Source organism: Macaca nemestrina, chromosome 7 (genome assembly GCF_043159975.1).
Source record: "Macaca nemestrina isolate mMacNem1 chromosome 7, mMacNem.hap1, whole genome shotgun sequence".
Taxonomy (NCBI): domain Eukaryota; kingdom Metazoa; phylum Chordata; class Mammalia; order Primates; family Cercopithecidae; genus Macaca; species Macaca nemestrina.
The window spans coordinates 84,954,688-84,977,041 of record NC_092131.1 but is presented as its reverse complement, the minus strand read 5'-3'; the positions used below and the strand labels follow the sequence as shown (position 1 = coordinate 84,977,041).

General features: G+C 46.4%; 1 protein-coding gene across 5 annotated transcripts in view; it reads left to right on the top strand.

The window, feature by feature from the left end:
- LOC105499603 (bcl-2-like protein 2) overlaps window positions 1-22,354 on the top strand; it is a 26,426-nt gene extending 4,072 nt beyond the window's left edge. The window contains exons 1-7 of one of the 5 annotated variants that reach the window (XM_024786985.2): window positions 16,047-17,991; window positions 18,356-18,470; window positions 19,173-19,240; window positions 19,555-19,661; window positions 20,136-20,223; window positions 20,309-20,460; window positions 21,422-22,354. In XM_024786985.2, the coding sequence (XP_024642753.1) occupies window positions 17,641-17,991; window positions 18,356-18,470; window positions 19,173-19,240; window positions 19,555-19,661; window positions 20,136-20,223; window positions 20,309-20,460; window positions 21,422-21,461 (921 nt within the window). In that variant the 5' untranslated portion in view covers window positions 16,047-17,640 and the 3' untranslated portion in view covers window positions 21,462-22,354. Of the gene's footprint in view, window positions 1-3,174; window positions 3,597-3,638; window positions 3,726-3,840; window positions 3,929-4,409; window positions 4,850-5,468; window positions 17,992-18,355; window positions 18,471-19,172; window positions 19,241-19,554; window positions 19,662-20,135; window positions 20,224-20,308; window positions 20,461-21,421 lie in introns of those variants that run through there. The other 4 variants (XM_011772302.3, XM_011772303.3, XM_024786987.2 and 1 more) reach the window with 4 other exon arrangements.

Below are 22,354 nucleotides of genomic sequence, written 5' to 3'. Positions count from 1 at the left end.
CCGCCTTGGCCTCCCAAATTGCTGGGATTACAGGCATGAGCCACTGCACCATACTCTGAACTCAGTGTTCTCGTCTATGAAAAAGTGGTGGAGTTCTGATTTCTAACCCAAGTGTAAGCCCTTTGAGGGCAGGGGCTTTGTCTGATTCATGGTGTTTTAGTATATGGTAGGCATTCAAATTATTGAATGAACAAGCACTCAACAACTCTCTTGGAGTTGGGACTGTGGAATTCCCAACTACTGGGAGCTTCCAAGAAGGACAGACCTGGCTTTTTCCTCTTTCTTTCTTTCTTCTTTCTTTCTTTCTTTCTTTCTTTCTCTCTTTCTTTCTTTCTTTCTTTCTTTCTTTCTTTCTTTCTTTCTTTCTTTCTTTCTTTCTTTCTTTCTTTTTCTTTCTTTTTTTTTTTTTTTTACATTAGTGGAAAAAAAAAAGTGAAGTGTTTTAGTTTTTTTTTTTCTAACTTTCCTACTGATCTTATATAGCACTTAATGTGCTAGGTACTGTTGTAAGGGTTTTGCAAATACTAACCCATGTAATACAACTATCAGATGAATAGAGACTATTATGCCTAGTTTAAAGATGAGAAAATTGGCCGGGTGCGGTGGCTCAAGCCTGTAATCCCAGCACTTTGGGAGGCCGAGACGGGTGGATCACGAGGTCAGGAGATCGAGACCATCCTGGCTAACACGGTGAAACCCCGTCTCTACTAAAAAATACAAAAAACCAGCCGGGCGCGGTGGCGGGCGCCTGTAGTCCCAGCTACTCGGGAGGCTGAGGCAGGAGAATGGCGTGAACCCTGGAGGCGGAGCTTGCAGTGAGCTGAGATCCGGCCACTGCACTCCAGCCTGGGCGACAGAGCGAGACTCCGTCTCAAAAAAAAAAAAAAAAAAAAAAAAAAAGATGAGAAAATTGAGGTAGGGGAGAGGACTCTTACCCAGGGTTACATAGTTAATAATTGGGGAGGTGGGATCAGGACCTAAACAGTTTAGCTCTAGAGTCCACGCTCTTATCCACTTGGTTATATAAGATTAAAACATTTAACAATAATAGGTAACATTCTCAGAGTGTTAAAAGAGGGAATCTTAGGGTAGAAATGAAGTCTCTAAATTTAAAGCAGCAGGATAGTTTAACTGTAAAATCACAAGTGACTAAGTTGAAAATAAACCATAAGACACATGTTATCTTATTATTATACAACTCATTCCTGTTTACATGTATTCACACTAGTATTGACTGCAGCAATACTACTTAGCTAGGACTCATTTTTAAAGCAATATTGACTTTTTTATTTTATACATATATAGAATGCATGGATGTATTCTCTTCATATCATTATATATGATACAAAATATACAATGTATATATTGTATATATACACAATATAATATGTATATTATATATATGAATTAATGTATAATAAATCATACATTACTTTGTATTACAAGCAAGCTGACCCAGGAGTTTGAGATCAGCCTGGGCAACATAATGAGATCCCCATCTCTATAAAAAATGAATTTAGCTAAGCATAGTGCAGCACACCTCAAGTCCCAGCTACTGGGGACACTGAGGTAGGAAGATTGCCTGAGCCTAGATGGTGGAAGCTGAAGTCAACACGGATTGTACCACTGCACTCCAGTTTAGGCCGTGGAGTGAGACCCCTGTCTCACAAACAAACAAACAAACCAGGAGTGCAAATGAAGACTTGGAGTAGGTTATTCTCTAAAGGGGGCAAGCTTGCTGGTGGCAGCCAGAATGATCAGGCTAAGAACAAAAAAGAAATAAGATTGGCTGAAAGGATACAGCCATAAAGGAGTGTAATAGGCTGTGTGTTTAGAATAGAGAATTGAGTGTGGACATGTAAATGGTGTGGATTCAGACTATGAAAACAGTAGTGACTATGCGAAGGCAAGAAGTGATCTTGAAGCAATAGTGTCAAAGTTACAGCATGAGATGGGAGTCCTAGCTTCTTGCATATCAGTATATGTCTTTGGGCAAATCACTTAACCTCTCCAAACCTCAATTTCCTCATTCATAGAATGAGGATAAAACAGCATAAGGATTAGTGACAGGATAAAATATACATGTAAAAAAAGCACAGCATCTAATAACTCCTCAAAATATGTTTTTACTTTTTTTTTTTTTTGAGATAGAGTCTCGTTCTATCACCCAGTCTGGAGTGCAGTGGCATGATCTCAGCCTCCTGGTTTCAAGCGATTCTCATGCCTCAGCCTCCTGAGCAGCTGGGATTACAGGCTGGCTAATTTTTGTATTTTTAGTAGAGATGCGGTTTTGCCATGTTGGTCAGGCTGGTCTCAAACTCCTGGCCTCAAGTGATCCACCCGCCTTGGCCTCCCAAAGTGTTGGGATTACAGGTGTGAGCCACCAAACCCAGCTAGTTGTTACTATTATTGCTGCAGAAAAGACCTTACTTCTCAAGTGACCATAAGGGCAGATGGTAATACAGAGGCTTGGTTTGGAGGTAGAAGCAAAGGGTACTAGCAGAAGAGGAGAACTGGGTCGCCTCTTTCTGGCCTTTGGTTGGGTTGCTTTTTAAATGGAGCTGAAGAAAGTGCCAGATCCAAGAGCCCAGGGGGCTGGCTGTGAGTGCTCTCATGTGGATCAGCTGTGGTCAGATTGCTTCACACCTGTGACCCGCCCTGTATAAATATACTGCCATGTATAAATAATGGCCCCATATATATGTAATCTGGAAGGATAAACATCAAGCTTAACAATGGCAACCTGCAGGGAGGGAAGTGGAATTGGGTGTGTATGTGTGTGTGTGTTTGAGAACCTGTATTTTATTACTCCATACCTCTTTATTGTTTGATTTTTTTCACAATGAGAATTAGTTCCTGTGTTGGGTAAAAAAAAAAGAAAAGAAAGAAAGAAAAAAAACCACTAAAATCAATCTGATTACAAAAGAAGATGAATTAAAGAAAAGTACCGGCAGAAACTGCTTGTGTTCCAAGTCCTGGCTCCTTGATGCCTGGCTGAAGCCCAGCCCACAAAGACAACACTGGGTTAAAGGTCCTGGAGAAAAGATGGGAAAGGTTTGGTGTCTGTGTAGTGTCTGCTAGTCCCCAAAGGGTAAGGCACCTAGTAGACGGTTCCCAGCTTAATGGGAACTGCTCCTGTTTTCCAGGCACACAATTCAGGGCTGGAAAAGTTCAACAAGTGCATGGAACATCGGAAACCTCCTGGAAATGCTAAATTTGCCCCAAGATGTCCTGAAGTCCGGCATATTTCTCTGGGCAGCCTCGAGGCTCAGGAGCCCAGCCCAGCCCACCGTGCCCTCTCAGGCAGCCCTTCACTGCCTTCAGCAGCCCTCCCTCTTCCTGAGTAGTGGCCCTTCGCAGGCCTGCGTCCCAGCCCCGCCCCTCTCTCTGGACGCATCTTTGGGCCCCATCATCACCCGGCGCCGGGCCCTCCCTCTGCCCCCCCTTTCTCCTCCCTCCTTCCTTCCCTCCCTTCCTCCCTCTCTCCCTCCCTCCCAGCTCCTGCACCAGGAAACGGCCCGGATCCCGGCAGCGGCCTGACCCGTGAGATCCCTAACCTGGCAGGCGGGCGGGGTTGGAGACTGGCTGAGGTGGGGGTAAGGGAGGAGTTGGGCCTTTGGGCTGCACTAGGGGGAACCGCGAATACAGATGGTGTCGGCAGGAAGCCCTTGGCCCTGGGTTTCCCGGGAGGACAGTCATTAAACATGGATTCGGCCACACAGCTGGTAGAGCGTTGGGGGCAGGGGCCCAGGCCCAGAGCTGCAACCCTAGCCGTTCCCAGGCCAGAACCTGATCCCTGGCCTTCCCCTCCTGGTTCTGATCTCCCCCTCCCCTTTCCAGAGCTCCACGCTGGCCGGGAGGATGAAAGGCCCCAGCTGGGGGCTCCTTGCCACCAGTGCTGTGTCTTAAGAGCTGCCATCCCGGCTGGGTGAGTGTCTCCTTCCTTTCTCTGTCTGGAGTAAACCATTGCGTCTCCCACCTTTCTCTTCGGCCCATCTGCTCCCCCTCATCTTGTGCCTCTGCCAACATCTTTATATCTTGCATTTGGGGAGGTCCTAAGCCCCTTCCTCTAGCCAAGGAGGTGTGGACTAAGGAGGCCCAGGGGTGGGAGGGTTGTAGGGGTGTCACAGAGCTGACGTTGTCTTATTATGAAAAGAATCTAAAGTATCTCTAAACAGAAAATGTACTTGTTTTAAATGTAATTTGGCATATTAGGAATGTAATGGCCAGCCCCTCACAGCCTGGTCTCATATCATGACTTAATTCCCTTGTTCTTGCCTCTCCCTGTCCAGTGAGCTCTGAGCATTTCTTCTCTCCTCCTCATCTCACTGGGTTGGTCAAACCAGAAATGCCCCTTCTGATTCTCTCTCCATATATTCATGCCAGTGTTTCATCCTTGCCTCTTATAGCTGCCCGGATGGCGACCCCAGCCTCGGCCCCAGACACACGGGCTCTGGTGGCAGACTTTGTAGGTTATAAGCTGAGGCAGAAGGGTTATGTCTGTGGAGCTGGCCCCGGGGAGGGCCCAGCAGCTGACCCGCTGCACCAAGCCATGCGGGCAGCTGGAGATGAGTTCGAGACCCGCTTCCGGCGCACCTTCTCTGATCTGGCGGCTCAGCTGCATGTGACCCCAGGCTCAGCACAGCAACGCTTCACCCAGGTCTCCGATGAACTTTTCCAAGGGGGCCCCAACTGGGGCCGCCTTGTAGCCTTCTTTGTCTTTGGGGCTGCACTGTGTGCTGAGAGTGTCAACAAGGAGATGGAACCACTGGTGGGACAAGTGCAGGAGTGGATGGTGGCCTACCTGGAGACGCGGCTGGCTGACTGGATCCACAGCAGTGGGGGCTGGGTAAGAAGCTTCTCAATTGCCGCTCTGCACATCCTTCTGCAAAGCTGGTTTCCAGGGGGAAGATGGGAGCTCTGATTGGAGACTGAGGCAGCTATGTTGGGAATGAGGTGCGGGGCTGAGTCTCCCCGTCTGGGTGGAATCAGATTGAGAGATGCCTGGACTCTGCACTCCAGGGCTGCCATGCAGTCAACACTGGATGGGCTCATGGTCCCAAGCAGAGGACAGAATCCACACCCAAGGAGTGCCTGCAGGGGAATGTTGTCAGGGACTTTTTGCACCTGAGTCATGGTGTGGGAGGTGGGGAGGACCAGGGATGGGTGGTGGTCAGGCAAGCCTTGGCAAAGGATGCTAGTTCTGAGCAGAATTTTTCGCCAAGGAAAGGATGGAATTCACTGGAGGCAGAGTGGGCGGCAAATGAACCAGTCTCTCAGGGTGGGGGTGCACCTGGGGGGATCAGAGGGGCTTGCAGCCAGAAGAGCTTTGACCAGAGAGGAGCTGGGTATGGGGTAGTGTTGGCAGTGGATGGAACTGGAACTCTTCCTCTCCTCTTCTGTCCACTCTTTCCTCTCCTGATATCCCTTTCTCCTTCTTTCTCTCCTACTTCCCTTCTCTCCCACAGGCGGAGTTCACAGCTCTATACGGGGACGGGGCCCTGGAGGAGGCGCGGCGTCTGCGGGAGGGGAACTGGGCATCAGTGAGGACAGTGCTGACGGGGGCCGTGGCACTGGGGGCCCTGGTAACTGTAGGGGCCTTTTTTGCTAGCAAGTGAAAGTCCAGGGCCAGGTGGGGCTAGGTGTGGCTGGGGGCCAGGAGAGCAGGAACAGAACAGAGAAATGCCCTTGGAAGAAATGGAGTTGGTGGATGGGTGGGCATGGAACAGGATGGGCAGGGGAAGGGTAGTGTGTGAGGCAGCTGAGTAGGCCAGGTAGGCGACTGGATGAGTGAGCAGGACACATAGGTGAGGGAAATGTTTTGGCAAGTTTAGGGACGCAGGAGATGGAGTCGATCCAGGGCTGGGGGATGTGGGAGGGATCACACCTATAGGTGTGGGCACATGAAATGACCTGGAACTTGGTTCGAAGCCCTGAGGAAGGTGGACTTGCATAAGCAGTTGTATTCCATTAGATGAGTGGGATTTGGGGAACGCAGAAGGCACATCCTTTTGGAATGGAAGCTTGGGGGTTCTCAGGTGATAGGGAGAGGTGGCTGTAACAGTGGGCTGCTTGGACACACGTGTGCATGTGCACGCATGCTGGTGTGCATGCTGGGCTGCCTGGCAAATGTGGTGGTGGGATTCCTCAAGGAGAAAACATTCCCTCTTGCAATGGCAAGAACTAGGGGCAGTTCTCTGTCCCTCCTCCCAACCCCTCCTTTCCCCTGCCCTTGTCCTGATGCCTCAAGGCTTAGAGAGAAACATTGTATCCAGACCGAGGGCTCTGCTGCTTCTCTCCAGAAAGTAATTGGCAAGGCTTTGAAGAGAAGAGCAGTTCTGCAGCTGGCCTTGTTCCTTCATCATCCCCCTTCCTTGTGCATCATGCACTTGCTGCTGCCTCCCGGGCTCTGATAGAAGGGCAGGGCTGTTGAGCCTGGATGGGTGGAGGCTTAGGTAGCTGGACCTGCCTGCCACCCTCCTCTCCCACTCAGGCACAATGGTGCCTAAAGTGTTTCCAACCTCTGGGACCTCTGTACCCAAACTGAAACTCTAAATTGGGGCCCTAACTAATTTTCCTTTCGAGGTTGTGGACATAAGTGCTGATCTTGAGTATAGTCTGGGTCCCACACTGTGTCTCAGTGAGACTGTTGATGCCTTGAGAGGACCATTTCAGCCCTGAATCCCATGGGTGTGAGGGTGATGGGCACTCCAGGACTGGCCTATGCTGTGTTGTGGGCTTTGGTTCGGCTTTATCAGGGGCCAGGCATATGGGTTCTAGAGTACCTACCATGACCTAGAAGCATTTATGATTTGAAGCCACACTGTTTGCATGGGTGTTACTTGTCTGTACCTCAGAGTCTGAGGATGTTAACTTTGGAACTCGCAGTCCTCTAGAACAGCTTCAGATTATGGCTTTTTCTTTTGAGGAAGAAATTATTCTCTCCAGTTGCATGCCCTGAGCCAGACCTCACTGCTGCACTTTCCAAGGTGCTAAGATTGCTGCTCTCCAATGCTAACTTTCTGACACAGTGCTCTAGAACCCTGCCTGTGGTCCTGAGCACTGATCAGCTTAGCTAGACCATGGTTGACTCTTCTTGGAGATTTTCACTTGGTCCTAGAATGTGGCAACGTAGTTGTGCTCGCTAGAATGTGGGACCAAATTGGCCTCAGGTGTTTAGTCCAGACTTCTGCTTTTGAGAGAGGGCTGCACTTTTTAATGGTATTTCTAGGGGAGGTGGTAGGCTGCATGTGCCACTTGGTCTTGTGAGTATGCTGACACCAGAAACTCAGAGCCAGCTTGTGGCAAGCAGTTGGGGTGGGGGGTCTCTGACTTGCTCAGGACAAACTAGGCCAGTGGTTTTCAAACTGCTTGGCAGAGCCCTGAAGTTTCCTAGGGGTTGCCTCAGGAGTCCTTGGGGAGATGAAGGGGGTGGGGAGTTGAGCAGGCTGGGCAATTTGCCCTCAAACTGAACAGCTCTCCTTGTAGCTGTCTTACATATCGGGGTTCAGGGTAAGATTTTATTTGCATTAGGGGTTTGCTGCTGAAAAAATGTTGGAAAACCACTGACTAGACCATCGGCTCCAAATTGGAACCTGTGCTTCCTTCCCCAGGTTTGGAGCACACTCTTCACCCTACCCTCTACCACAGGACGCATATCCCTGTTAGCATTCCCCGGGACCTTTAGCCAAGAGGGGCTGCAGGGACCATGGCCAGGTTACCGAAATGCCCTGCTCTGAAGTCTTGACACCTGGGTGGAAAGAGAGGCTGTTTTCTGAAAGGGTAAAGGGCTTGGTCTGGATTCCCAGAAACAGAGCTTAGATGGGACCACAGTGGGCAATTTTGACCTGTCCTGCCCTTCTTAGCTTGAAGGGAAACCCCAGAGACTCTTCTGTCAGGGAAAACTAGGGACTCTCTTCTAGAGCCATATAGTTCCTTGGGATTAGCTCTTGGCCAAGAAGGCTGAGTATGGCTCCCAATTTTTAAATCCATTTCGTTTTTTAAAAAACAAGGGAAATAAATGTAATTGCCATTTTTCAAAGATTAAGTAGGAGGAGAGGGGTTTCTTGCTCTCCAGAGCCCAAAGGGACAAATAGAGACTTTGCTTAGGCCAAGGAAGGAGCGGAAGTAGGGCAACTCGGTCCTGCGATTATTAATCCCACTCCCCACTTATTCTAGGGCACACATACACTATTTTACTTTTTTAAAATCATAAAACGGCAGAACAGATTTGGTTAGTTTAGAAGAAAAGAAAGCTCTATAAATATAAATCTATATTCCTGTATTTTTATTTAATAATTTATAAATACCAAGTTCATTTGACTTTTATTTTTGTGTAATATGTAATGGTCGTATTAAAAAAATAAATAAAGCCCAGAAGTTTAATGAGAAGGACTGAACAGGGTTTGTGACTTCTACACTGTATAGCCTGGGGTCAGGACATTTCCTTGATCCAATCATCTCTTCATGACCTTGTAAAAGGCAATAATTAGAATAACAGGGATTTGAGAGAAAGTGTTGGGATCATTAAAAAAAAAAGAGTCTTTCCCCCATCCTCCTCACCCGACTACAAAATGGTCAAAGCCAAGAATTCCATCTGTTCCAACCTGAGCCTCGGGAGGGTGCGTGTATACGGTACTCTGGGACTGCCACTAACAATAACCAAATGAAAAACAAAGAAAACCTACCAAAAATCTTTGTATGCTAGTAATAAAGTCCCCAGTTGTGGTTCAGGCTCTAATCAGAAGAGTGTGATAATAATAAACATTTCTCCGTGGTGCCTTGCTGCCTACCTCAGACTTAAAAATAGGTCTGGACCAGGTGCGGTGGCTCATGCCTGTAATCCCAGCACTTTGGGAGGCCGAGGCGGGCAGATCACTTGAGGTCAGGAGTTCGAGACCAGCCTGGCCAATATGGGGAAACCCTGTCTCATTAAAAATACAAAAATTAGCCAGGCATGGTGGTGCGTGCCTGTAATCCCAGCTACTCAGGAGGCTGAGGCATGAGGATTGCTTGAACCTAGAAGGTGGAGTTTGCAGTCAGCCGAGATTGAGCCACTGTACTCCAGCCTGGGTGACAGAGGGAGATTCTATCTCAAAAAAACAAAACAACAACAACAACAAAAAACAAGGCCAGGGGGGGAGGGTCTGGCAAAAATTGAGTCCCTGCTTCCTTTCCTGGTCCTGTGAGACATTTGATTTCAGCCATTTTAATGCAAATTGATAAACTGGATGGAATTTCTAGGAATATTCAGCCCATCCTCTACCTCTAGTCTTGGACCACATCAAAGTCATGTCTAACTGAAACAGTGATCCTAATTTTAAATTTCAGGTGGGAATTTCTAGCCTTTCTGTAATCCAGTGCAATAGATTGGTACTTGGGTTTATGTGTTAAATTGCGAGAAATATAATTGTTTAGAGGAATCCAGCATTCTCTTTCTATTCTCTATACAAAAGTCGACAGGGAAAGCCATATTAAAATCAGAGAGTGGCTTAGTGAATATGGCACTATGGGAAAGGAAATTAGATGTTCTTAATAGTTAATATCATCAAGTATGATAGCTGCTGCATTTAGCTCCACTGCTGTGTGATTGATTTAATGATTGATTTACATTTGCCTAGTTCCAAAAAATATTTGCAACATCTTACTATAATACACAAAATAATAGGAAAACAAATTTTTAAAGTCAGGGTTGAATTTCAAGGTTAAGTAAAAAAAATAAGTAGGGGTAAAGGGAAAACTGAAATAAGATGGCAGTAAAAGGAAAATTAATGCACAGAAAAACATTCTATAAGTAGCATTTCCAAATACTAAAGCTAGGCTGTGAATTCGGCTGTGAGCTTCTTGGTGGCTAAAGCAAATTAAAATACAAAATGAAATTCACATTCTTCTTAGGATTTATAAAAGCCTATTAAGAGGGGCAAAAAAAAAATTGTGGCTTTTCTGAGAAGACAGTGATATAGTGGACACCACCTTCTGTGACATCTAAAAGCAAATATGATGTTGAGTTTTGACCACTGTTTCTTCGAAAAACACCAAATGGAGATTCAGAAGGTCCTATGCGAGAAATAACACTGGTGGAGAACTGTATGAAGGAAATACAATCCATCTATCACTTTAGATAGTCCAAAATTTAGTCCTGTATTAAGCCAAATCATCACAGAACAGCATATTTGGGCTAATTTGTCATGAGCCTAATAGAACACACCTAGGACCTTCTGAATCTCTTAGAAGGTCCTAAGTGTGTTAGGACAAATGACATCTTCAATAAAGTTGTGCAACACTTAGTTACAATTTCTAGTAAATGGATAGATTGTAGATTTTTTTTTTTTTTTTTTGAGACGGAGTCTCGCTCTGTCGCCCAGCCTGGAGTGCAGTGGCGCAATCTCGGCTCACTGCAAGCTCCGCCTCCCGGGTTCACACCATTCTCCTGCCTCAGCCTCTTGAGTAGCTGGGACTACAGGCGCCCGCCACCACGCCCGGCTAATTTTTTTATTTTTAGTAGATACCGGGTTTCACCGTGTTAGCCAGGATGGTCACGATCTCCTGACCTCGTGATCCGCCCGCCTCGGCCTCCCAAAGTGCTGAGATTACAGGCGTGAGCCAGGGCGCCCGGCCCTCTGTGTTGTTACTTAATAGCAGATCCTTTGAAGACTTTAAAAGCTGCCTTAAGGCTGGGTGCGGTGGCTCACGCCTGTAATCCCAGCACTTTGGGAGGCCGAGGCGGGCGGATCACGAGGTCAGGAGATCGTGACCATCCTGGCTAACACGGTGAAACCCGGTCTCTACTAAAAATAAAAATTAGTTGGGTGTGGTGGTGCAGTGCCTGTAGTCCCAGCTACTCGAGAGGCTGAGGCAGGAGCATCGATTGAACCCGGGAGGTGGAGGTTGCAGGGAGCGGAGATGGCGCCACTGCACTCCAGCCTGGCGACAGAGCTAGATGCCGCCTCAAAAATAAATAAATAAAATAAATAAAATAAATAAATAAAATGCTGCCTTAAATGTAGATATAGGAGAAATACAGAAATAAATCAACTATTTTGAAACTCAACCAGAAAACACACCACAATGAAATGCTGTGTAGTTTATTCAGTCATTTATGCAGAAAATATTCAAGCATCATCTATGTGCTAAGCACAATTACGGGCTCTGAGGTAGAGTGAACAGACAGATGCAAATCTCTGTTCTCATGTTGCTTATGTTCTAGTAAGAGAAACAAAAAATTTAAAATTATGTAATATGTGAGAAGGTGATGAATACCATAAAGAAAAGTAATTCATTGAGGGGAATGTGTGTGTATATATATACACACATAAGAGTTCAATTTTAAATTGAGTGGTCAGAGAAGGCCTCATTTCTGAGGTGACTTTTGGGTAAAACTATGACAAAATTGGAAAAATATATTTATTGATGTGGGAAGATGTTTGTCCTTTTTTTTTTGATTGGGTAAAAAAAAATAGATTAGAAAATAATATATACAGTATGATCCCATTTTGCTAAAATATTTATATCTGTGCGCCTTGATATATATTTGCATATTGAAAGTTTCAGGAAGCATATATGCCAAAATATCATTAGTGATTGTCTCTGGATAGTGGGCTTTATGAGTGCTTTTATTTTGTTATTTTTGCTGTCAGTATTTTCTGATTCTTTGACCATGAACATATATTTCCAGTACAGTATATTAAAACAAGTTCTTTAGGTACAAAATTTTTAAAAAGTTAACGAAGCAGAATGGAAATTAAGCAGCCCAACAGAGGGTCCTTCATATTTAAGTGGCTACCCCACTTCCATGCAAAGGCAAACAGGGAGCTAAGGTAAGCAGGACCAGACCACATTAGAAGATTATTGAGGTCTGCTTCAAGATAGAGAAGTCAGTAAAGGAGAAAGGCTCCAAGTTTCTACGTCAGCACTGTCCAATAGAAATATAATGCAAGCCACATGTAGTTTTACATTTTCTAGTAACCTCATTTAAAATGCAAAAAGAAATTATTAAACCAATTTTAATAATATTTTATTTAGCCCAGTATATAAAAATATTATCATTTCAACATGGAATTAATATTAAACAATTATTAATGAATTATGTCACATTCTCTTTTTCATACTAAGTCTTCAAAATTCAGTGTGTATTCAACACTTTCAGCACATCTCAAATTGGACTACTCCTGTTTCAAATGGTCAGTAGCCATGTGTGGCTAGTGGCTATCATATTAAAGTGTAGCTCTAGATCGTAGATCATTATTGCAGTCTGTAAAAATTTCAAAGTAGTTCCAGATCATAGAGCATTATTGTTGTCTGTAAAACTTTCAAGAAAAGAGATAAAAATAGGGAGTAAACTACCAAGACGTCAAATATTTATGTTGTTTGGTGAGAAAACTTTTCTGGGAAGAACTATGAATGCCCTTACCCATTTTTACTACTTAATTCTCCTTTTCTCAACTCCACGGAGCCATTCCCTTCTTCTTCTTCTTCTTCTTCTTTTTTTTTTTTTTGAGATCGCCCAGGCTAGAGCGCAGTGGCGCGATCTCGGCTCAATGCAACCTCTGTCTCACAGGTTCAAGTGATTCTCATGCCTCAGCCTGCTGAGTAGCTGGGATTACAGGCACACGCCACCATGCCCAGCTAATTTTTGTATTTTTAGTAGAGACAGGGTTTCACCATGTTGGCCAGGCTGGTCTTGAACTCCTGACCTCAGGTGATCCACCTGCCTCGGCCTCCCAAAGTGCTGGGATTACAGGCATGAGTCATCGCACCTGTCCCTCAAATAGTCTTTTAAATATGTTTGCTTTTTTCTTTTTTTGAGACAGGGTCCTAGTCTGTTGCTGAGGCTGGAGTACTGTGGCATGATCATAGCTCACTGCAGCCTGGAACCCCTGGGTTCAAGTGATCCTCCTGTTTGAGCCTCTGAATTAGCTAGGACTACAGGTGTGTGCCACCACAATCAGCCAAATGTGTTTGTTTCTTTCATAAGGTAATCATGCTTATTAGAAGAAATTTGAAAGTTGGAGTGATTTTTTAAAGATAAATATGTAATGGGCTGGACATGGTGTCTCATGCCTATAATTCCAACACTTTGGGAGGCTGAATTGGGCATATGGCTTGAGCCCCAGGAGTTTGAGACCAGCCTAAGCAACATAGTGAGACCTTGTCTTTACAAAAATAGAAAAAATTAGCTGGGCATGGTGGTGCATGCCTGTAGTCCCAGCCACTTTGGAGGCTGAGGAGGGAGGATCGCTTGAGCCAGGAGGTTGAGGGTGCGGTCAGCTGTGATCATGCCACTGTATTCCAGGCTGGGTGACAGAGACCCTGTCTCAAAAAACAACGGCAGCAAAATAAACAAGTAAATAAATAATGATTGCGGAAAATTTGTAGAACATAGAAAATTATAAAGAAAATGAATCATAATGCTGTCACCCAGAGAGAACTATTTTGGTATACTTCTTTCCAGTATTTTTTTGTCTACTTTTATGATCATACGATTTTGTATACGCAATTCTGCTTATGATTATATTGCAAGCATTTTTCCTTGATGTTAAAACGTTTCAAAGGCATAATGACTATATACAATTACATCTACTTGTGTACAATAATTTTAATGCCCACTTGGTGATTTATCTGTATTTTTTCACTTCGATAAAAATATTTATTCTGGCTGGGCATTGTGGCTCACGCCTGTAATCCCAGCACTTTGGGAGGCTGAGGTGGGCTGATCACCTGAGCTCAGGATTTCGAGACCACTGTGGGCAACATAGTAAAACCCCATCTCTACTAAAATACAAAAAAATTAGCTGGGCGTGGTGGTGGTGCGCCTGTAGTCCCAGCTACTCAGGAGGCTGAGGCACAAGAATCGCTTGAGCCCTGGAGGCGGAGGTTGCAGTGAGCTGAGATTAGGCCACTGCACTCCAGCTTGGGCTGTGGAGTGACTGTCTCAAAAAACAAAACGAAAACAAACAGGCCGGGCGCAGTGGCTCACGCCTGTAATCCCAGCACTTTGGGAGGCTGAGGCGGATGGATCATGAGGTCAGGAGATCGAGACCATCCTGGCTAACACGGTGAAACCCTGTCTTTACTGAAAAAAAAAAAAAAAAAAAAAAAAAAAAAAAAATTAGCCGGGTGTGGTGGCGGGCGCCTGTAGTCCCAGCTACTCCGGAGGCTGGGGCAGGAGAATGGCGTGAACCTACGAGGTGGAGCTTGCAGTGAGCGGAGACAGCGCCACTGTACTCCAGCCTGGGCAACAGAGCGAGACTCCGTCTCAAAAAAAAAAAAATTATTCACAAATTGGATTACATTTTTAGAAGAGATAATAGGATTATTGGGTTAAGAATCTCAACTTTTTTTTTTTTTTTGGAGACAGAGTCTTGCTCTGTCACCCAGGCTGGAATATAGTGTCATGATCTTGGCTCACTGCACCCTCCACCTCCCAGGTTCAAGCGTTTCTCCTGCCTCAGCCTCCTGACTAGCTGGGATTACAGGCGCCCACCACCACACCCAGCTAATTTTTGTACTTTTAGTAGAGAGAGGGTTTCACCATTTTGGCTAGGCTGGTCTCAAACTCCTGACCTTAGGTGATCCACCCACCTCGGCCTCCCAAAGTGCTGGGATTATAGGCATGAGCCACCTCGCCTGGCCTTTTTTTTTTTTTTTTTTTTTTTGAGACAGGGTCTTACTCTGTTGCCCAGTCTGGAGTGCACGTAGCACCATTATGGTTCACTGTGGCCTCAGCCTCCCAAGTAGCTGGGCAGGGACTACAGGCGCATGCCACTATGCCCAGCTAATTTTTGTATTTTTAGTGGAGTATGAGTTTTGCCATATTGCCCAGGCTGGTCTTGAACTTCTGGACTCAGCAATCTGGCTCCCAAAGTGTTGGGATTACAGTTGTGAGCCACTCCGCCTGATCTTAAGAATCTCACCATTTTAAAAGCTTTTGGTACATATTGCCAAAGAATAGAAAGATTGTACTGGTTCTTGCTCCTTTTTTCCTCCCATGCTTAAGTTTAAAAAAAAAAATCATAGTTGTAATTATATTTTATGTACAATTTTACATTCTTCTTTGGCTTAACAAAATTATTTTCACATGTTTGTCACACTAGGTAACCCTTTTAATAGGTGCATAATAATTTTTTCTTGGATATAATTATAGTTTGCTTAAACTTTTGTCTGTTGTTGGATTTAGTCTTTCCATTTTCACACATAATTTTTATGTATTAAAGCAGGCCTTATAGTAGTTTTGATCTGAGCTTTGAAAGCTGGCTTTGAATTCCCTGCACACTATTATATATATTACATAATATATATTATGTATTATATATATTATTTATATTTTTTCCTTTGAGACAGAGTCTTGCTGTTGCCCAGGCGATTCTCCTGCCTCAGCCTCCCAAGCAGCTGGGTTTACAGGCATGTACCACCATGCCCAGCTAAATTTTTGTATTTTTAGTAGAGATGTGGTTTCGCCATTTTGGCGAGGCTGGTCTGAAACTCCTGGGTTCAGGTGATCCTCCCGCCTCAGCCTCCCAAAGAGCTGGGATAACAGGCATGAGCCACCGTGCCCAGCCAGCACTGCACACTTCTAATTAGTCCAATGATTTAAGCAAGTTTCTTCATTTCATTAAGCCTTTTTCTTTTTCCCTAAAGAAGATTATGGTTTTGGAAATATTTTCCTCATGGGGTTGTTGTGAGAGTCCAATGAGATAATAAGGAGTGGTGCTTATTACAAAATCAAGCGCTCAACAAAAATAGGATTCAAAGCCATTTTTAAAAATCACATTTCCTTTCATTGGCTTGATTAAATTGGGTACCAATAAGATAAACAAATCTTGATTAGGTTAAGATTAGTATAAAAGACCTTTCTTCCAGGGTATTCAATCATTTAGAGCTTGTCTTCGGTGCTCAACTTTAGTTATCCCAGATCACTGAAGCTGAGATGGCTGATGAAGTAATTTGCAGTGAAATTTTAAGCGACTGTGACTCTGCTCCAAGTTCCCCAGATCTCGAGGTAAGGAATTGTGAGAAAAAGTGGGGGTGAGGGGAATAGTGGGGTATAATGAGTCACTTTTGATTTTTTGGTTTGCTAATGAAGATGTTCTCTTGTCCAAATCCCTCCGCCAACCATGTTTGTTTAACTTTTTGGTTGGGCTTATACGTATCTTTCGAACTGTAGGTTAGTGTGCCCACAAAAATTTCTCTTGCAAACTTACACTGCCATTCCTTCCTTTTTAATAAATGTGTTAGATTGCTACAAAAATGTGGCAATTCTGCCCTCCAGGGCTAGGTCTCATTGATATTTCGGATGCAGCCGTGTAGTGGGAGCCTGCCAGGAGAAATTCCTCTGGGATCTTGGGAGCTTGAGGGCTGAAATGAAGGGTGGCACCCAGATCCCCAATCAATGCATGCTCAATCAACAAACATCTAACAGGACCTTATGTGGTAGGCATATTGCCAGGCTGTGGAGATGTGAATATAAATAGTATCCGGCCCCTCATTTGAAGGCGCTCACAACCTAGTTAGGAAACCACAAAACAATGAAGCGCGCTGTGGAGAGAGGCCCACTTGTCCTGGGAAATGAGGGGAAGCTGAGGTTTGCAGTGGTTTGGTTGAAGGGGGACTACATGTTAGAGGCACAGACTGGGTGCAGGTACACAAAACGGAACGAGAAGGGTGGAAGGAGACATCCACAAAGTAACCACATGCTGGGGTGTCGAAGGCTGTGATTTACCGTTTTGAGGCTTTACCTCGCCTGCAAAGGGGGGCCAGTCTGTTAGCGGTGCAGATTGGAAGGGTGACATTGGAAGCTGTCCAGGGAAGAGAAGAAATTGGAACTAGGGAGCAGGAGGTCTACGCAAGAGGGTGGGACAGACAGGACTCGTGATTAGTAGCTCTGGACTGAGGAATCCTCCCTGCTTTCTGGTGTGGGAGAGCTAGTGGATGATGGTGCCAATAACCTGGATGGAGAAAGTAAGCTCCCTACTGGAATGATTCATTCACAACCTCCATTTTCAGCAATATCCCATCTACTAGTGCTTCCTGGTCAGGATACAAGTTTCCTGAAACTGCTGCTCTGTTTTGGGCCTCACCCGGCCAACAGCTCACTAGCTGGCAAGCAGTAGTATCAAGATGGCGGCCCCCTAAGGGCTGGCTAGTCATGTGACTTCGGGTTTTCCAAGTTTGAAGCCGGGCAGTCCGTTCGGGGGCAAGGTTCACCTGTCACGAAACGAGTGTCACTCCTTCGAATCTCGCGAGCCAATCAGCATCTGAGACTGGGCCACTGCGGTGAGGCGATCGGAAGATTGGTCCTTTCCAGTCGCCTAGCTAGGGCCAATCACGGAGCGTCCTATACTTCGCGGGCCCGCCCGTAGGCCGGGGAGAAGCAGAAATATCGTCACAGCGTGGCGGTATTATTACCTAAGGACTCGATAGGAGGTGGGACGCGTGTTGATTGACAGGCAGATTTCCCCTACCGGGATTTGAGAATTTGGCACAGTACCCCGCCTTAGAGGTGGGGTCTCATTTGATTGCCAAGTAATATTCCCCAATGGAGTACTAGCTCGTGGTGACGGGCAGGCAGCTTGACTAATGAGTCCTCGGCGTGGCCGGCGCAGCTCTCCAATCGCCGGGCGGCGGGCCCCAGTCTGAGCGGCGATGGCGGCGGCGGCGGCGGCGGCAGCAGCAGCGGGGGCTGCGGGCGGTCGGGGCTCCGGGCCGGGGCGGCGGCGCCATCTTGTGCCCGGGGCCGGTGGGGAGGCCGGGGAGGGGGCCCCGGGGGGCGCAGGGGACTACGGGAACGGCCTGGAGTCTGAGGAACTGGAGCCTGAGGAGCTGCTGCTGGAGCCCGAGCCGGAGCCCGAGCCCGAAGAGGAGCCGCCCCGGCCCCGCGCCCCCCCGGGAGCTCCGGGCCCTGGGCCTGGTTCGGGAGCCCCCGGCAGCCAAGAGGAGGAGGAGGAGCCGGGACTGGTCGAGGGTGACCCGGGGGACGGCGCCATTGAGGACCCGGTGAGGGAAGGAGGGCGAGCCAGCAGGCCGGCGGCTGGCCGGCCGGGTCACTGGAGGCCCAGAGCTCGGGCGAGCGGGAGGCAGGCGGGGGGTGGGGTTGGGCGGGGAATAACGTGGCTGGGGCCGGGTCGGGCCGGGGATGGGTCAGCGATCACTACAAGGGGCCCGGCTGGCTTGATTCGGGCGTCACGGGTGCCTAGTGTTGTTCTAGAGAGGGTAGCTTGCTTTTCTTTTATCACGACCCTCGCATGGGGCGAGGGAAATGGCCGAGCGTGGCTGAGGCCGCGCTCCGGCCGAGAGCAGGGTGCAGCCCCTGCGTTGGTTCCTCTTAAGCTCTCCTCCATACCCTCCCCACTTATATTAGGAGCTGGAAGCTATCAAAGCTCGAGTCAGGGAGATGGAGGAAGAAGCTGAGAAGCTAAAGGAGCTACAGAACGAGGTAGAGAAGCAGATGAATATGAGTCCACCTCCAGGCAATGGTGAGTAACTGGCGGTTGCACGCGGAGCCAGGGTTCTCGGGCTGGAAGGGTTGTGGGGAAGATGGGGAATGTGGGGTAAGATACTCGGCACCCTGGAGCTGCTTGTCTGAGCTATTATGACTGTGCCGCGGTCATAATCCGTTGTGTGTTCGCCTGACCTTTGTGAGGCAGAACCTATATTTTGGTGGTGGTAGCCTTGTGCTTCCCTTTGTCCCTGTTATAATTGTGTTGCTCTTTGTTCTTAGTCTACGTCTATCCTTTGTAGAGGTTGCAAGCTCGCATTTGACCTTCAAATCTAATAGTTTTCTTCCAATTGGAAACGCTTTAGTTAGGATTCTAAGAGAAAGCAAGCTGCAAGGGGTTTCCCCTTTAATCTAGAAATGTGGAGTCTCAGCCCACTTAATTTTGCTCACTCTTAAAAGCATTTCAGCCAAAGCCATTCATTAGGGATTTGATTTGGAGGCAGGAGGGATTCCTATACTGTTGTAAGTGTGTATTAGTTTATTCTTTCAATTTATCGAATGTTTAGTGAGTACCTGCTATGGACTCGGCACTATTCTAGGTTATGGGTACAGCAGAGAACAGAACAGACCAAAATCTTTGCCTTCGTTGAGCTAATGGGATAGTGCTGGTGGTGGAAGTGCAATATATTGGTCAAAAACAAGTGTGTGGTTTTTTAAAAATATTATTTTTTCCTGATAGCTGGCCCAGTGATCATGTCCATTGAGGAGAAGATGGAGGCTGATGCCCGTTCCATCTATGTTGGCAATGTATGTGCTGGGGCTCTGATTGGGGTTGGGGGCAAGTTCTTCTTTTGGGGAGTTATTTAATAGTCCTGGAAGGAACATCTCCGGGATCGGTGTGGTTTTGGGGGTGTGTGGAGGGAGTGTGGGAAGGAGGTTAAAGGTAATGGAATGATCAGTAATCAGCAAAGGCTCTGGGTTTGGAAGCAAAAGGATTAGTTCCTCAAATTACCAGATTTCATGTGCTTTGGTGTATAGATGGCCCAGACCAAAGGCTAGGGAGGGTTCCTGTTGAGACAGGAATTTGCCTGGTGCCTGTGAAATTTTTCTCCTCTCATCAGGTGGACTATGGTGCAACAGCAGAAGAGCTGGAAGCTCACTTTCATGGCTGTGGATCAGTCAACCGTGTTACCATACTCTGTGACAAATTTAGTGGCCATCCCAAAGGGTAAGTAAAGGGGAGTAAGTTGAGATAATTTACAGTGCAAAAATAGATAAATTATGTTTTATAGTGAGCAGTAAGTTATTTGCTGTTAACACAGGTGATCTGTGTCATTTAAGATCATGGCATCAATTTTGATATATATCAAGAGTTGCACCTAAATGTCTTCAGAGGCCAGATAACAAAAATGAAGGCTAGGTGTGGGTGGGATCACAAACTAGAAGGGGAGGGGCAGCTTCTACTTGGCCTGTTATGGCCATATGGAAATTCAGGCCCTGTGTGTCTTATTTTTACAAGTTTCAAAGAGTAGCTGGAAATTTTAAAATTTAAATGATTTTGAATGAAATTTTCCATTTAGAAGAATTTTGACAAATAAAAAATGTAACCACATTGTAGCCCAAAAAGAAGCATGCCTGCAAGTTGAATTTGACTTGTGAGGTATTTGTAACCTCAGAGAGATACAATGACAATTCTTTTCAGATTTGCGTATATAGAGTTCTCAGACAAAGAGTCAGTGAGGACTTCCTTGGCCTTAGATGAGTCCCTATTTAGAGGAAGGCAAATCAAGGTAAGCCTATGTCCATTGCTGTTCTGGTTCTGTATAAACTCTCTGGGTTGACTTTAAGGCTATCATTTGTTCATCTCTGACTCAGGTGATCCCAAAACGAACCAACAGACCAGGCATCAGCACAACAGACCGGGGTTTTCCACGAGCCCGCTACCGCGCCCGGACCACCAACTACAACAGTTCCCGCTCTCGATTCTACAGTGGTTTTAACAGCAGGCCCCGGGGTCGTGTCTACAGGTCAGGATAGATGGGCTGCTCCTCTTCCCCCCCGCCTCCCATGAGCCCTGTATGCTTCCTTCTCTCCTGGTCTGAGGAACCTCCCTCCCCCACCCCTCCCTGTGGTCTTCAGGAACTTTGTCTCCTGCCTGTGCAGGGTGAGGAAGGTAGTTGCAGGCCAGGCCAGAAGGCCAACTTCATCATCTTTTCTGCAGTAGGAATTGGTGATAAGGGCTGCATCCCTCCCTTGGTTCAAAGAGGCTTCCACCCCCAGCCTTTTTTTTCTTGGGAGTTGGTGGCATTTGAAGGTGTTTACACGAAGCCAGGAGGAACAGGGCCTCCAGGCAGTGAAAGCACTGCTTGGACATTTGTTACTTTTTTCTTTTTTCGGAGGGAGGGGTTGAAGACTGAACCTCCCTTGGAAGAATACCAGAGGCTAGCTAGTTGATCCTCCCCAACAGCCTTGTGGGAGGATTTTGAGATATTTACTCTTTATTTGAGCCAGTCTTGCAAGGTTAACTTCTCACTGGGCCTAGTGTGGTGTCCAGGTTTTTGCCTTGCTTCACTTGTCTCTTTACATTTAAATAGACAGGTTAGGCATATAAACCTTGGCTTTTCATAAACTCTACCTGCCTATTCCCAGGAGTTAGGAAGGATCTATTTGTGATGGCCTAGGGTATAAGAGCTGTGGAGGACTGAAAACTGGATAAAAAGAGGGTCGTTTTTCTTGCCCTTGTTTCTCACTCAGATGCACTTCTTTTTTGCCACTGTTTGGCAAAGTTTTCTGTTAAGCCCCCCTCCCCCTGCCCCAGTTCTCAAGGTGTGTTACTATTTCTGGGATCATGGGGTCAGTTTTAGGACACTTGAAAACTTCTTTTCCCCACTTCCCTTCACAGTAACTGGGTCAAGGGCCCACGGGGAGGGGCTTGTACTGAACTATCTAGTGATCACGTTAACACCTAACTCTCCTTCTTTCTTCCAGGGGCCGGGCTAGAGCGACATCATGGTATTCCCCTTACTAAAAAAAGTGTGTATTAGGAGGAGAGAGAGGAAAAAAAGAGGAAAGAAGGAAAAAAAAAAGAATTAAAAAAAAAAAAAAGAAAAACAGAAGATGACCTTGATGGAAAAAAAATATTTTTTAAAAAAAAGATATACTGTGGAAGGGGGGAGAATCCCATAACTAACTGCTGAGGAGGGACCTGCTTTGGGGAGTAGGGGAAGGCCCAGGGAGTGGGGCAGGGGGCTGCTTATTCACTCTGGGGATTCGCCATGGACACGTCTCAACTGCGCAAGCTGCTCCCCATGTTTCCCTGCCCCACTTCGTCCCCTTGGGGGCTGCTCAAGGGTAGGTGGGCGTGGGTGGTAGGAGGTTTTTTTTTTACCCAGGGCTCTGGAAGGACACCAAACTGTTCTGCTTGTTACCTTCCCTCCGTCTTCTCGCCTTTCACAGTCCCCTCCTGCCTGCTCCTGTCCAGCCAGGTCTACCACCCACCCCACCCCTCTTCTCCGGCTCCCTGCCCCTCCAGATTGCCTGGTGATCTATTTTGTTTCCTTTTGTGTTTCTTTTTCTGTTTTGAGTGTCTTTCTTTGCAGGTTTCTGTAGCCGGAAGATCTCCGATCCGCTCCCAGCGGCTCCAGTGTAAATTCCCCTTCCCCCTGGGGAAATGCACTACCTTGTTTTGGGGGGTTTAGGGGTGTTTTTGTTTTTCAGTTGTTTTGTTTTGTTTTTTTGTTTTTTTCCTTTGCCTTTTTTCCCTTTTATTTGGAGGGAATGGGAGGAAGTGGGAACAGGGAGGTGGGAGGTGGATTTTGTTTATTTTTTTAGCTCATTTCCAGGGGTGGGAATTTTTTTTTAATATGTGTCATGAATAAAGTTGTTTTTGAAAATAAAAATTGTTTGGCCTTTTGGGTGTAA